The sequence below is a fragment of the Plectropomus leopardus genome, chromosome 23, assembly GCF_026936395.1.
Source record: "Plectropomus leopardus strain MGB_pleo_1.0 chromosome 23, ASM2693639v1, whole genome shotgun sequence".
Classification (NCBI taxonomy): domain Eukaryota; kingdom Metazoa; phylum Chordata; class Actinopteri; order Perciformes; family Serranidae; genus Plectropomus; species Plectropomus leopardus.
The window spans coordinates 12,262,406-12,277,721 of record NC_142198.1 but is presented as its reverse complement, the minus strand read 5'-3'; the positions used below and the strand labels follow the sequence as shown (position 1 = coordinate 12,277,721).

Below are 15,316 nucleotides of genomic sequence, written 5' to 3'. Positions count from 1 at the left end.
TTGAAGGTATGGGCATTGATTGATTTTTAGGTGCATAATAAGCCGGAGCCTACCTAAGATTTTTCTTCAGATCATGTCTTGCATGAGTACTTTTGTTTACTTGATCAAGGCAGAAAATGATCAAAACAAATCAAGTCAGCAGCATCTCACGAGGTTTCTAGTTGGGAGATATCTGCTCCTGCTGTGTCTCTACATTTTTTTATACTTACATAATTCCATCAAGAAAAACTAAAGTAATGTCAGGAATATTACAATTTGATCATCTGCTTAACACACTCTACTGTAAGCTCAATGGATAATTGGATGATAACTTCAATGAGGATTCTGGCCCATGATGGTTTTGGAATCCTATGTAACATCTTCAATTGTAAAAAATGTAGTTTACTCTACAACATTACTCTACAGCACTGCAAAAAAAAGATAATGTGCTATAATTAGAATACACCCACACCATATAACAAAATTCCATGATGTATCTCAAACCAGATACTTCTGTGCATATACTTGCTATTTTTAGTGTATGAGTGTGCTCACACTGTGAAGAATGGCAAAATGAGGTACACTGCAGTATGATAAGGTGCACTGATAAATTCAAAAAGTTGAGTGTCATACTCTCAATGGTGGCTTTGTTGCCTACAAACAGTAATGTTGAGATACAAAACACAATTTAGTCTTCTGAAATGTCAGCCGCCAACCGCTGTGAAAACCTCAGCATTGTACAAATATATTTTGTACTACCACCACACTGTTGATATACATCATGAGTTTACAATTCCGTAGGAAACACTGAATGTGCATAACCCCTGAACAACTATTTTTTTCACCAGCCCAAGTATTATCATTGCAAAAAAGCTGCCTATAAACATTGCAACATGCAGCACAATTATTTAGAATTTGTCATGAAATCACATTTCAGATCACAACAATCACAAAAATAGCACGCCAAAGAACAGGGTTTGATTTGAGACAACTCTACCCTGCCGCACACTACAAAAGTCAGTTCATAGTGTACGCAATGAAGTAAAAGTCAGAGTACTAAGGGAGATATTCGTTTTAGGACACAGCGCTAGACTTTCAACTTGCAATAACTGATTTTTTTGGCCACTGGAGCGCACTTTAAACAAGTTGTAAACACAATATACCTTCTCCTTTTAAGCTGATACGGCTAACATTGTAGTTTTAGTTTACTTCTGCCTACAAGTAACAAGGCCCAAGCATACCGAAAACTGTTTGTACTGATGTGCTTTGAATGTTAATGTTTTAGCAACAATGTATGTGTTTGGAAAGTACCGATCATTCCATTAGATAAATGAGATTTGGCTTGTACTGCAAAAGTTGCCTGAAAGTTTGCAAACAGATTTCTGAAATAGATTACTTTTATTCCTAAAGATTATTAGCCTTTTTAGGATTCTCTGTTATCCGTGGAGACATGTAAGAAAAACAGATTTGCTTCATGAACTCAAGGTAACAAACAGTGAGTTGTAGATATACACATGATCGTTTTGCGGGTAACGTATTACTTCAAGCTATTAAATGCTTCACTTTGTGCGCCAGCTTGTCTTTCTGCAGTTTGGTACTGAGCAGGTAATGTACAGTGGTTTTTAGAGCTTTTCCTGAGAAAACAGTTGCCTGCTGTGGCCAGAAATTAAGCTGTGAAAGCACTGAGAGAGAACCAGAATGGTAAAGTTGCCTTCAGATAGATGAAAAAATGAGCTGAAAACCACTACAAAGTTCTTTATCGCTTCATCACTATGAGTAACGTGTTTTCACATTTGATACACTGTTATTAAAATATTGATTAAGTCTGCTTTATATTGGTAATCTGAACGTTTAGGATGTCAGATAGGATGATGAGGCCAGAGTCTCTGTGCAGTGATCAAAATATTTCACTATCAGTTGGTTTTGCACAGACAGGGGAAGATTTATCAATCGATGTTTGAAATTTATGTTTCACATAGATCAATAATCCTATAACATCATATGACAATAATGAGACATGGTATGGGCTTGTGAGTGTCTTTGTAGCTGTCGTTAAGTTTGTGTTTTGATTGTAGAAGTGTATATGATGATAGCTAATACATATTCAAAAGATTGAATTAAAACTTTACTAAAAAGAGAAGTGAATGGAAAATTAATCAGTCTTGCAATACTAAAAGATTAGCATATTTGGTGCTGCTTTTATGATTAGAGTCACTACAAAAAACCCTCTCAAATGTAAAAAATACTAATTCATAGAAATGTTTTATTGAATTTAAAGGACCAACCCTGCTACTATCTATTATTGTTGGTGAAAGCCTGGGGTCAAAGCTGATAGTGAAGACCACAAATGTCTGAAAGAAGGAACAACAGCTACCAGACACTGAACCTATCACATCAATTTGCCATCAGCTGACAATCAGCAGTGCCTTTGACATAATGTATTAATATAAAAAAATACTGCTAGAAGGGATCATTCATTTGCAGGACATTTGTCATAATTTCTGAAATATCATGTTAAAAATACACTTCACTGTACTTTCATCCTCAAGTGTCCATCATTGTCCATATTGACGTCATTTTTCTGCACTTTTAAAACTCTACTCACTCTCTCTCCTCTCCTAAAAATCCTGCTTTCCCATTTTGTACCAACCATTTTACTGGGACATTAAAGTGCACTCTACCAGTAGTTAGAACATTTCAACAGCATCTAAAGGCTGCAGCTACTTTACTACTCCCATGCTGTCCTTTTCTGGTATTGTAGAGGTGAACAAAAAATCTATGAGCAAATGGATGTTCAGCACACATGCTATTTGGGGAAATTGTATGGTTATTGTTTGCCTGTTTTTGGATCTGTTCCCAGAATCTTGTGTTTGTTTTATTTGTTTTAGGCTGACATGGAGCTGAGCTATAGTACCTTGCTTGTTGAGTGTAATGGTAACTTACACATTTTACTGGAGTTTTGATCTATTGTAGATAATGCAAGAGTTTTCACTTTTGGATTAAATATTTACACAACTACTAAAAATAAATTGTTGTTTAACTGCATGCTGTACCAAATATATAACATTTTGATAAAGGTTTGCAGGTTAGGTGCTCATCCTAAAATATGTCTGGCAGTAACACAGATAAAGTTTCTACCTGAGGGATTAGTGTCACCCCAGCTTTGGCTGCCGATGCCATCATCCGGGCTACCGCTCCTCGAAGGACGGTCTTTCTCCTGTTAATCAGAATTGGATTAGAAAGGCCTTATCAAGCCTTACCACTTAGAATGATGAACAGTGCCTCCACGACAACTCCTTTCTCACATTAATGGAATAATGGATGCCATCCACGAGTTTCTATTTAATTGCTCTAAACAAAACTGTGCATGAGACACTGTGGTCAAACTGTGATGTAACTTTTCAGGCTAAGACAATAAACACAAATTACAATAGCATTTTAATTCTAACAAAAGGTACAATAAATGTCACTGCAAGGACCTTATGACATTTATTAAATGGAGTTTAATCACACTGGATGACATCAAGACAATCAAACTGCATGCAGCTCTGTTTCCCAGTTATATTGCCTGTGTAATTGCAAAATCTTCCACTGAATTACAAAGTCGTCATCGAGGAAAGGTACTGTTCTACCTTGCCCACAAAAGGTGTTTGCATGTGTATTTATTTGTTTCAAACAAATGACTCTGCTCACCTCAAAGAGCCTGCAGACTAATGGTAATTGCTCTAGCCCTGCTGGCATCAGTGCATCTTGTTCATTTGCTCCTATTGATTAAAACTGTAAGTGTGCTAGGCGCCATTGGCGAGCAAAAGCGAGAAGCACCCCTCTCCCCGGCGACAATTAGTATCATCCAGCACGAAGGCGTTTGCCAATTCTCATGCTGGGAGAGACTAAACACAGATCATTATAGGGGGAGGGCGGTAAGAGAGAAAGAGAGCACTCAGAAGAGTCAGAGGGAGCCATGTTCAATAATAGACTAGAGAGAGGTTACTGTTGTGTCAAAGGGGCTTGCAGCTGAAGTTCTTTTCTTGATACATGGAGTCAAAAGGAATGATCCCCTTCCAATTACAGCAGTTTTATGGAAAGTTATTTCAGTAGGGATAAAACACAAGGGTAATTGCTTGGTCAGGCAGGGACCCTGATCAACAAATTTGTGTTTATCTGGAGATAATGGGATCACACAGCAAATGCTGTCAGTCAGCAGCCATGTGCATTGGTGAAATTTCCTCTGGGATACCAAAACACTGATTTTAAAGAATATTAAAGCAAAATTTCACCCCATAATCAAAAATACATAGCTTCCCTCTTATGTGTAGTGCTGTTTATCAATCCAGGTTGTTCTGGTGTGAGTTACAAAGTGCTGGAGAGATCAGCTGGAGGTATGACTCCAATATAATGGAACTAGATGGCACTCAGCTTGTGGTGCTTAATGCAGGAAAAAAAACATATCTAGAAAAACTCAACAGTCTTTTCCAGAAATCATGACCCGGCTACTCGAGACAATCCGCAGACCTTGTTGTGAGCAGTTTCATGTAGGGACTATTATCTTTCTACCAAAATAGACACATGCTAACCATATCAACGTGCAAAAGAAAGCATGCAACTTCTTATGAATGAGAGGCTTATATGATGAGATGAGAGTTTCTGGCAAGATAAACGACAACCACTCACTGTAAGCTAGGCTTCATTTTATATTATTTCTAGTAACTGTAACACTATAAAATGTATTTTCTGTTAAAGTGAAGGAAGGTATCAAGAAGGTTACTCATACATTTTTGAAGTGGTAACATGAATTCAGTGAGGAAAAATAGCTCTGATGTTACATGATGCAATGCAATAGTCAGATGCTTATTTGCAGCTGGAGTTTAGCGTCATTTTGTTCCGCTCCAGAGCAGCTGCTAAATCAAGTTTGACACCTGACAAAATTAGGTATACCGATCCAGTCTGGTTTTTGGCATAATATCTAACGGGTTTGAAAATATTTTACAGGCCCACCCTGTAAGCTATCTCATTGCTGCTAGGGGAGCTAGCAGTAGATGCACGCCACCTCCTGCACGGTGATATGGTTGGTTAATTTGGTTGAAAAAGAAATAGTTCCCACATGAAACTGCTCACAACACAAAGTCCATGGATTATCTTTGGCCCTTTTTTGGCACCAGAAGTCGAGTGTCATCTAGTGCCATTATATTGGAGATAAGGCAAACACATCTACGGCCAATATCTCTAACATTTTGCAACTCACACCAAAATAATATTGATTGATAAAAAGCATTACAGGTAAGAGAAAAAAAAATGCATTTTCTCTTCAACATGTTTTTATTGGCTATTTTTCTTTAGGTTCCATGTACAAAAGCCAAGCAAAAAACAGAAACTTCATAAGCATTTTGTTCGTACCTCTTTGCCGTGGTTGTGTATGATTCCATTACGCTGAACTGTCATTTTTTCAGTCCCATCTCGGACCAGAGTGAGGTAGTAGCCGCTGCCAAAACATTTCTTTAGGAACAGTGAGGAGCCACAGCAACGCATCTTCCCGTGGGAGATGATGGCAATGCGATCACCTAGGATGTCTGCCTCATCCATGTGGTGCGTAGACAAAATGATGGTGCGACCTGAAGGGAGAAGGAAAGAGAGATTCAACCAGTGTCACCTGATTGGCCATAATAAAGTGTCCAAAGAAGTGTCTGTGTTTGTTTGTTTGTTTGTTTGTTTGCGAGTCATAGTAATAGAGTAAAGAATAAAAACACTGCAAATGTAAAAATGTTAATGCACAGACAGGAAATTTAAAAAATAAACAGCACTTCTGAGGCGTTTTTTTCTCTTTGGACCTTGTTTGTTTTGACAACTGTCGTTATGAAAAAAGAAGCCCGACAAGAAAAGATGCCACAGATCAAAAGTGTTCAAATCAAGCCAATATCACAATCTGTCTCTGCATGGTAGTCACTTATCTCCTTATTGCCAATTCCACAGTGTTTTTTACCCATGCTTATCCGCATGGCAACAAAGCAAACTCCAGAGGAGAGCGTGGGCGTGAATCTGGGACAAAATTAAAATTATGATAAAGGCCACCCTAAGCCTACTTTCCAGCGTTTCTATGAGACCACATTTTATTCCAGCTCTCTCCTTTGTGCTGCGAGTCCTTTGATTCGAGAGGCATCAAACTGAGCACAATTGCAATGACAACTACAGCATGCATTGCAAGGTTATTCACAGGTGTTCTAATCCCTTTAATATCATGCTGTATCAGATAACACATATTAATTATCACATACCCCAGAAATCAGAAAAAAGGACTGGATCTGTAATGAAGTCACAGCATGGTCATGTCTCTGCAGTCGGCACAAAAGCAGTATCACAGAGCACTTGGTAACTTTTGATCCAGTCATTTTTAAAGCAGAAAACATTTAACCTGATACCTTTATCATTAAGTGAGAAAGAAAGAAACCTGCTTAGAAGTCAGTCACTTTGAAAAGACTGCTCAAGAGAATTACATACAAGAGAATGCATTGGCTGAAATGCAATATCCAAACACAGTGGATATTGTCTGACAATGATTTAGCTTTTAGCTGTATGGAAGAGAACATTATTGTAACCCCAAAATATTGCTGATGGGTTCCTAGATTGCCCAGAGGATGACTTAACTGATCAGTAACACCACCATGTGAGTAATGCTAATGCTCTCTTTATCACCATTATCGGGTCAAAACTTCAATTTGGCCAATACTGTGGTTGCAAAACTAATGACATATCCGTCAGCCTCAGCTTCACTTTGTGTCTACTTAGTTAGTAAGCTAGCATCCTAAATTAAGATGGTGAACAACCTCCTGTTTCTACTGGCTGTTAAAAGATTTCTTCTCAATGATATAGGGAAATCTAGAGCCCTCATTATGTGCAAAAACATGTACCAAAGTTTATTTAAAGCTAGTATGAGGCTGTAAAATCAGCATGCTAGCAGTGTCATTGCAAGTGTGTTAGCATGCTGACATTAGCTTTTAGTTCAAAGCACTGCTATGCTTCGTACAGCCTCCACCCACAGCAAGTGTGCCGGACTTTGAAGCCAATATTGGGTGTGCTCTTAAATCTAATCTGATGCTCTACACTGAAACAAGAGGGCTGTTGTGTGAAGAAACGGAGCATTCTGCTTCTACATGAATTGATGAACAGTGTTGTCAATAACCCAACAGTGAATTCCAACAGCACCCTGAATTAACGAATGGTCCAGTTTGTGTCACAGTGTCACACAGTCACACAATTCACCCTTTTGTAGTGGACAAACTGTGGAATGACATTCGTCAGGCCTAAAAAGACATTTTCCCATAGACTAGTGACTTGTTTCACTATCAGAATTTGATCTCTTTGGTCCAATGGAAATGGAAAAGTCAAGAAGAGCTGCACAGTTAAATCATTTTATCTCCATTTAAGTTAGTGGCTTGTAACCTGGAGGCAGTCGGCTTGTCTGGCTTGTCTGGCAAAAATCTTTAACTCACTTGCTCTACAGGCCACACAGTGCAAAAGCGGTGCTGATCATCGGGGTAATTTTGTATGCAGCAGTTTAACTTTTGTGACTTCATGTGTCACTAAGCAACTTTCGTAGAAATGAAAGGGCCCCGCCTCCAACTATATTTCCATTTCTCTTTAAACATCTACGGTACAGCCTTACAGTTTCCAAAGCATGGCTGTGGACTCTTAAGTGTTAGATCACATCAACTCCTCTCAGATGTCACAGGTGTGCCATATCAAGTGTATCAATCTCAAAACACGACAATCTCAGTAAACAGCTGACTGGATGTAGGTTTCATACTCTACACTGAATTTGGTGCTTATTACAAAAGGTCAGGTGCTCTGCTGAGCTTGGCTGCTTTTTTGCACTGAGCTAGTTAAATCTGTATCCTCGCAGGTCACATTATCCCGGGGACAAGGACACACTCAGAGGTCATTAGCTGCAGCCCAATGCAGCCATTCGCTTGGCCAACTATTTCCACTCTGTCTCCTCTCCTCCCATCTCCCACCTCCCCCACTTTTTGTGCCCTGCCACCAGCTGAGCTGCTAAATCCATCCCTTCTCAGTTAAGTATTGCTGCCTTATGCTATGCCAAGCAAGTCTGGATCCCTCTAAATACAAACTCCAACAAAATGCCCAAGTTGAATGAATGCCCACAACCCAGTCAATTTAACATATGGGGAAAAAAGCTATGCTTATGAAGGGGGTGGGCTGAGGATATTGCTTGAGGTTTAGTTTGACTGAGCCAGCTCATTTTGTATGGGATGCTCAAACTCACAGATGATTTTCCTGGGGATTTGTTGTGCTTTACAAGGAGAAAAAAAATCAAATCGCACTGCATCATCCGTGAGTTGGGAGAAAAATAAATGTGTTTGGACTGCAGATGGCCCACAAAGGTATTCTGATTTATAGTGTGTTGTGGTGCATTACAGCACAAAGTGATATATCAAATAGAGTTCTGTGTTCAGGTAAATTGGTAGTACTCGCACTACGTACAGCAAAGTGAGGCTGGGAATCTGGTTTCTGTTATTTAGCTTCCTTCCCTCTAAATCAAGTTGATAGAAATGGATTTCACAGTGGGTGAGTAAGCCCGTACAGATATAATGTGCATCGGAAGTAAGATGAATTATTGGACAAAACTGTATTAACTGCTGTTTGTGGCAATCATGCATCCATCCGTCCATTAGCTGTATGTGCTCATCCCTTGCAGGGTAGCTGGGGACCGGAGCCGATCCCGGCTGAGTGAGAGGCGGTACACTATGTCCAGGGCGCCAACAGACACCCAGTCACTTTCACAGTCACACCCATGGGCAATTTAAAGTCTCCTATTGACCTGTCTTTGGACTGTGGGGAGAAAGCGGAGCAAAACCCATACAGGTGTGAGGAAGTCTACAACCAGCAGGTTTGAAACTTGCACTAAATTTAGGTCAATAAATTATAGAATTACCTTGACGCCATTTATGGCCTGTTCACGGATTTATAAGAAACAGATGGGCCTGTTGTTTCAATTTAAAGCAACCAAAAAACAGACAGAAAATGCAGCTGCATGTTCAATGTGTTACGTTCACTGTTAGAATTTAAAAGCTGAATCTTAGACATTGAAGTTACAGCAAGAAATCTATAACTTTTTCGTTGAAGGTTACACAGGCTGAAAGAATATTTTTCTGTGTGAATATAGTGTTAAATGTTATATGATGTTCCAAACACCATGCTTGATTTGTATCCTGCTCCCGTCTTCCCCTCAACCCTCTGCAACATATTTCATTGAAGATGTTTGATTTTAACACATTAGCATTTTTTTTTTTTTTTTACCAAAACCTCTTCAGAATGGCTTTTTTCTAAGTTATAAAAACAACTTATGTAATAAGATCACATACAAGAAAAAAAAGGCTGGGTGCATTTTTATGCCATTTGTACTGCAACATTGGCTTCAACCCTACATTAATGTGTATTCCTGGGAAAAAATGCATTATGTATGATATTTCAACTTCTCATAAATGCCAGAGAAAATCTAAAAAGTGTGTGTAGCTGCAATCAGAGTCTACAATAAATAGAATTGATGGAAAGTATATTAACTATGAGAATTGGATCCCAAATGTCCTTTGCATCTCATGTTACTCACAAACCAAATCACCTTCCTACACGCGTCAGCTCTAATCTCAGCCTAAATGTAGCTTAATGCTGTTAGAATTCTCTGTAGTATTTTATACGCTTAATGCAGTAATATGCTGTTTACAGACTTTTGGAAGAGCTGGTTTATGTTACTTAACTAAATAACTACTAATTAAAGCCTGACAACTTAACTACAGGGGTGCTAATGTTTTAGTGATTACATGGCTGCTGATACATGCAATTGAAATAAGAAATTAAGTCAGTGAGAGAAATCCTTGGATAACAAGTTTCATTAGCTATGTAATCGAAAATCAGTTATGTTTTGTGTGCATCCGTGTCTTTCAATGCACGAAAAATATATATAATATAATACAAAAGTTCTTTGCTTTCTGTGGTGATTTTTTAATGGCAGATGACAAAAGACGCATTAAAGCCACCTTAAAGGAAAAGACCATGTAAATTAAGAACTCCAATACGCTTTTTCCATGACCAAGGGAAATTCCAATCAATATTTGTTAACATGAGCTACAGTACTTCCACTCACAAGCCCCTTTTACACTGACTGTTCAAGGTGGGAATGTCGTCTTGGCTTTAGGCTGGTGGTGGATGTAGTAACAGCGCTGAATCAATGTCTGTGCAAAAGCGACAGCTGGCAGGAGTTTTAGCTCTAGTTTTTGGATTTGGGAGTGAGTTTTCTGATATCTTTTGAAGGTCTTAGACTAGAAGAATAACATGAATTTTAAAAATTGGCGTAGTTCCCGATTAGATGCAAAGATCCAAGTAAAAATCATCATTTTGATGAGCATTCACTATTTATGATTGATTAAGCATACTTCTGAAATTTTAAGCATCTTAAATGTTCATTGAGGATTTAAACTTAGCTATTAGGGCATGTTGATTATGTCCATGTTCCTTTGTGCCTTGAGCAGTTTTAAAACCAAATTAGCCCCTACTGAATTTAATCCAAACAATACAACCCACTTACAGCAGTCCATGTAAAAAAAACCTGCACACTTAATTAGCTGATGAATCACAATATTTAGTCCAATCTCAGCCTTCAGCTTTTTCATACAAACAGACAGTGTTTTTTTTACATTAATGACAAACCTTAGTAACACTGTTGTGCAAATAAGACTAAAGAGGCACAAAACATGACTCATTCAACCAGGCAGGATGTGGGTGTTCTCATTATAACAGAGTTATCTCCGCCTCCCAATTGGAGTGAAAGGACTTGATTAGAGAGAGAAGCTAATGACACAGTGAGGGCAGGATGTCACTCAATGCACATTAAACATTTAGACATCTGTTGAGAGTTATGTGTTACTATAATGTCCTGGTTAAAGCAACCGGCAACCACAAAGTGTATAAGGCCATGGAGTGACAAGCTGACTGATAGGGCAGACAATTAGGGACTCTGTTAAATAGCAATGTCAATTAAAGCTTCTTGGATTCACTTGTCTTCACTTCCATTTCAATCTGTTCCAGTGCAAATTACAATATCTCTCCTCCCACAGTTGAGTGTCACAGAGGGCAAAAAAACTTCTGCTGGCTACTCTGAATAGTTCATTACTTTAACAGCTTTCACACTGGATACATTTGGGCCTTGACAGCTAAAAGTTTACCTTGAGCTCAGCTCGATTTTGAAAAGTTTCTCGGTCTGAAACCGATAGAACATGCGCTCTGTGCATTCCAGTCAATTCTACAAACACTGAGGATTTCAAAGCCTTTAGTGGAGCCTTGGTTCCCTTACCACTGATTTCATACCTTGTTTGTATTTTAGCAGCAGTTCCCAGATACCTCTGCGGGCATAGGGGTCCACTCCTGCTGTAGGTTCATCTAAGATGACAATATTTGAGCCTCCGACAAATGCTATAGCCACAGACAGCTTTCTCTGCATCCCACCTAGAAGACAGAACACACTGCATCAGCTTTGACATTTTAGTAATACATATCTGTCTTGGACGTGCACTTTTATGACAAATTAGAATTACTGCCTTGTGGCTATATGCCTCTGGGGATCAGTCAAGTTGAAACTTTACATCCATGTCTGTGAAAACTTGCATGCTTCACACACATCTTCCCATCAGCAGCACGGTTTCATGATGTCACAATGAAGTTGATCTTTTGCATATAAAGTGTCAACCCTTCATCATCATTATATCCTATTGGACATTTCTATAAAATTTTGGCATATTATCATATGAATTCTTGAGTTTTGGCAAAAAAAAAAAAAAAAAAAAGTGAGGTCAAAGTGACCTTGACCCCAATCAAATTCTAATCACTTCACTCTCAAGTCTAAGTGGATGTTTTTGCCAAAGGAGGAAATTCCCTGAAGGTGTTCTTGAGATATCCCTTTTTATGAGTATGAGATGGACACAAGGTCACAGTGACCTTGATATTTGACTATCAAAATCTAATCAATTAATTCTTCTTCTCCAAGTGAACGTCTGTGCCAATTTTTTAAAAAAAAAATCCTTGAGTTGTTCTTGCGATATCACGTTTACAAGAATGAGAAAGTGACCACAGTGACCTTTGATAACCAAAATCCAATAAGTTTATCATAGAGTCCAAGTGGACATTTGTGCCAAATTTGAAGAAATTTCTGAAAGACGTTCTTGAGAAATCACGTTTACAAGACTGGGGCGGATGAACAGACAACCTGAAAACATCAGCTGGCACTGAGGCACAAAAATGAAAAAAAAAAAAACTGCAGCTGACATGAGATAGATACTCATCTTTGTATTAGGTACTCTGCCTGTAATCAGTGAAAAATTCGACACCATCTGTCAACATTAGGTTTCAGATGTAAAATGGACACAATATTGTGGACTGATTATGGAACAAATGTGTCAAGATGTACCTCTTCAGGTTTTATTGTCTTTTGCGTGGTGTAAAATGATTGATGTCAGGGAAGTTGAAACACCTTCCTCGGGTTATTCCAGTCTCCACTCTCAGAGCGAGCTCTTCAAAATGCATCCAATGTAGTGCTAATGTAGTGGAAATGTCAGCATAGATCAACCTTGAAAGTCATATTTCAGTGATTTTGCTCACAAGCAATCTGTGACTGGGGACAATTTATCAAGTAGGACTTGCTCTTGCCCCCCAGACAATGAATTACAACCTGTGACACACAGGTACAGTGCATGTGTATGTCGAGACAGCTGCATGCACACGTGCTGGCAGAGGAATGATATAGGGCAGCTTTGTCTGGAATAGAAAGGATAATCTACAGATGATATTCCTACCCAGGGGAAATGAATGCAGCGAGTGCAGAAACTGATGAACACATCAAAAAGAAAATTTACATCTCTGCATAATTTCAATCAGACAGTGAAATACGCACATCCAAAACATGTCAGCATGCGCACATACAGACACACCTGACAAGTTCTTAGCAAGATCCTTCCGCTTGTGGGGTAAACCAACATCCTCAATCATCTGGTCAATCTCAATTTTCACCTCATCGCGGCTTCGTCCTTTCAGCCTGGCGTAGAAGTAGATATGCTCCTCCACTGTCAGCCTGCACAAGTGGAAATAATACCATAATGTTCATTTGATTGACATGTGAGAAGGCAGGAGTGACAAAAGAGGCCATCACCTGCCACTTATTCCTATGCAAGTGTTTAATATACTCAAAATTGCACATTTACGCATCTTGCAAGGTGATCTAGCTCCATTCTATGTGGGCTTCTGCAAACTGACATGAAGAAAAATCTCAAAGTTCATTCTTAACTTCCTCACAGGTGGATTACAATATGTCCAAAAATCGATCTTTATGTTTTTATGAATATTTTAACCCTGCTTAATATAGATGCTTTGACTGCCCGGGATTAATATTAATGAAAGTAATTTGCAGGTGCTTAGGCGTAATTATGATGTAGGACTTGTGTCGAGTTGCAGGTAATCAGTTTGTGAAGAGAGAGAAATAGAGGGGATTCTAAAGGTGAAATAAAACACTGAATAATGGTTGGGAATGATGCCATTAGGAGAAATCTAGTGGACGCAGTGAGCAAAGTTCATTTGGTTTTTTAGGAGAAAAAGGGAAAGGGATAATGATGTGTTGATGTGAAACATAAGCCGAGACTGAGCCCTCATTATGCATATTATTAAATTGCACTGTAATGATCTTTTATTCCCTTTCTTCCTTTTTTTTTTGAAATGCACCAGAAGCAAAACATGATTATACCAATAAGCAGTGAAGAACATGGATGGATCTGCTAAATGCACTCACTCGCTGAATAAGACATTGTGCTGCGGGCACATTCCCAAGTACTTTCGGATGCTGTCCATGTCAGTAAGGATGTCATATCCGTTGATGAGAGCTGTTCCAGATGTAGGTGGGAACAGTCCTGTTAGAATTGACCTACAAAGAAAATAAGACATAAACAAGACACAAATATCCCAATCATAAAGCTCAGAGATGAATTCTGGCTGTTGATTCTTACTTCATGATAACCTTGTACCACTTATTATTAAAGTACATATATTCAGAATTTAGCAGTTGCTTTTTGCCATTCTCATTAGTAGCACATTAGGTATTTGTTTCGATCAGTGTGTATGATTTAGGGAGATGGACAGGCAGAAATGGAATATATTATAACAAGTCTGTTGTCTTTAGTTATTTCTGTAGTAGGAGTAGTTTCAGATAGTAGTCGGAGTAGTTTCTCCGCTAGATGTCACTAAGTCCCCCTAAATCTTACACACTGGTCCTTTAACTCAAAGTTTTCCCCTCAATAACCTCCTAATTACTTCTTAGTAAAAGTAAATATGTTGTACTTGAATTACTATCTTTCTTTATTTTGCTTTATATGGGCCTTATACAGAAGACTCTCTAGTATCACCCCCCCTTAAAAAAAATTAAAAAAAATAATGGTATGTTCTTATGTAACAAAACAAAAATTAACTCAAAATTAACTTCTTCTGGCTGTAAATTTTTTCACCATTCCAAAGTGAGATCTCACTCATGACTAATTCACTAGTAGTTGGGTTCATATCAACCCACACAGGCTCCATATTCTAAAGTTGCCTCCTCTTCACACTTAGTAAATCCATTAAAGCACACAACTACTGCAATTTACAGACTTTACTCTAAAGTGATGGGTTACAGTTTCAACAAAAATGGAAGAATATTGAGATGCACAGTTTTTTTCCCCTTCAGTGATAGAAGAACAATTTTAGCTCAAGTAGAAATATCTCCTCTATTAATGGAACACTTAAAGAAGTATTTCAATGCTAGAAAGATGTTCTTTTCATAAAACTAGGCTGCCTATTGAGTCGAGAAATAGGCAACAAAATGAAAGAATCTTGGTTTATTGTTAATCATCACTGCTTTGTTTTACTATTTGATTGCAGTTTAAAGTGAAGTTATTAGCAAGTGTTATAAAGGGAGAACGAACTTTTAGTTAATGGCCCAGTAATAATTGCATTGTATGTCATGCATAATAAGGAATTAATAAGTACTTCAAAGAACTAATAAAGAGCCAATATGTTACTTATGTGCATGCTAATAAGCAACAATTTTAATAACAGAGCTTTCAAAGCACTCAAAATGAGAGCACTTGCAACTTAGAAGCAGCTGGATGAACATAATGGTGAATTAGATTTATTCCCAGCTCTATGTAAACATATTGGTCAATAGGCATTACATCCTACTTTATCAACATGTTTGAATTTCATGTTCACAAAGAAGGAAAATGATTTACAGTACTGCAAAATGGAACCAATACTG

The 15,316-nt window shown here is 38.3% G+C and overlaps 1 protein-coding gene across 2 annotated transcripts in view; it reads right to left on the bottom strand.

Moving 5' to 3' along the window:
• The window catches only part of LOC121961901 (phospholipid-transporting ATPase ABCA1), a 222,396-nt gene that overhangs the window by 103,481 nt on the left and 103,599 nt on the right, over positions 1 to 15,316 (bottom strand). For both annotated transcript variants that reach the window (XM_088073211.1, XM_088073212.1), the window contains 5 exons: positions 13,820 to 13,951; positions 12,969 to 13,108; positions 11,353 to 11,490; positions 5,374 to 5,588; positions 3,118 to 3,196 (listed from right to left, as the gene is read on the bottom strand). In XM_088073211.1, the coding sequence (XP_087929337.1) occupies positions 3,118 to 3,196; positions 5,374 to 5,588; positions 11,353 to 11,490; positions 12,969 to 13,108; positions 13,820 to 13,951 (704 nt within the window). The remainder of the gene's footprint in view (positions 1 to 3,117; positions 3,197 to 5,373; positions 5,589 to 11,352; positions 11,491 to 12,968; positions 13,109 to 13,819; positions 13,952 to 15,316) is intronic.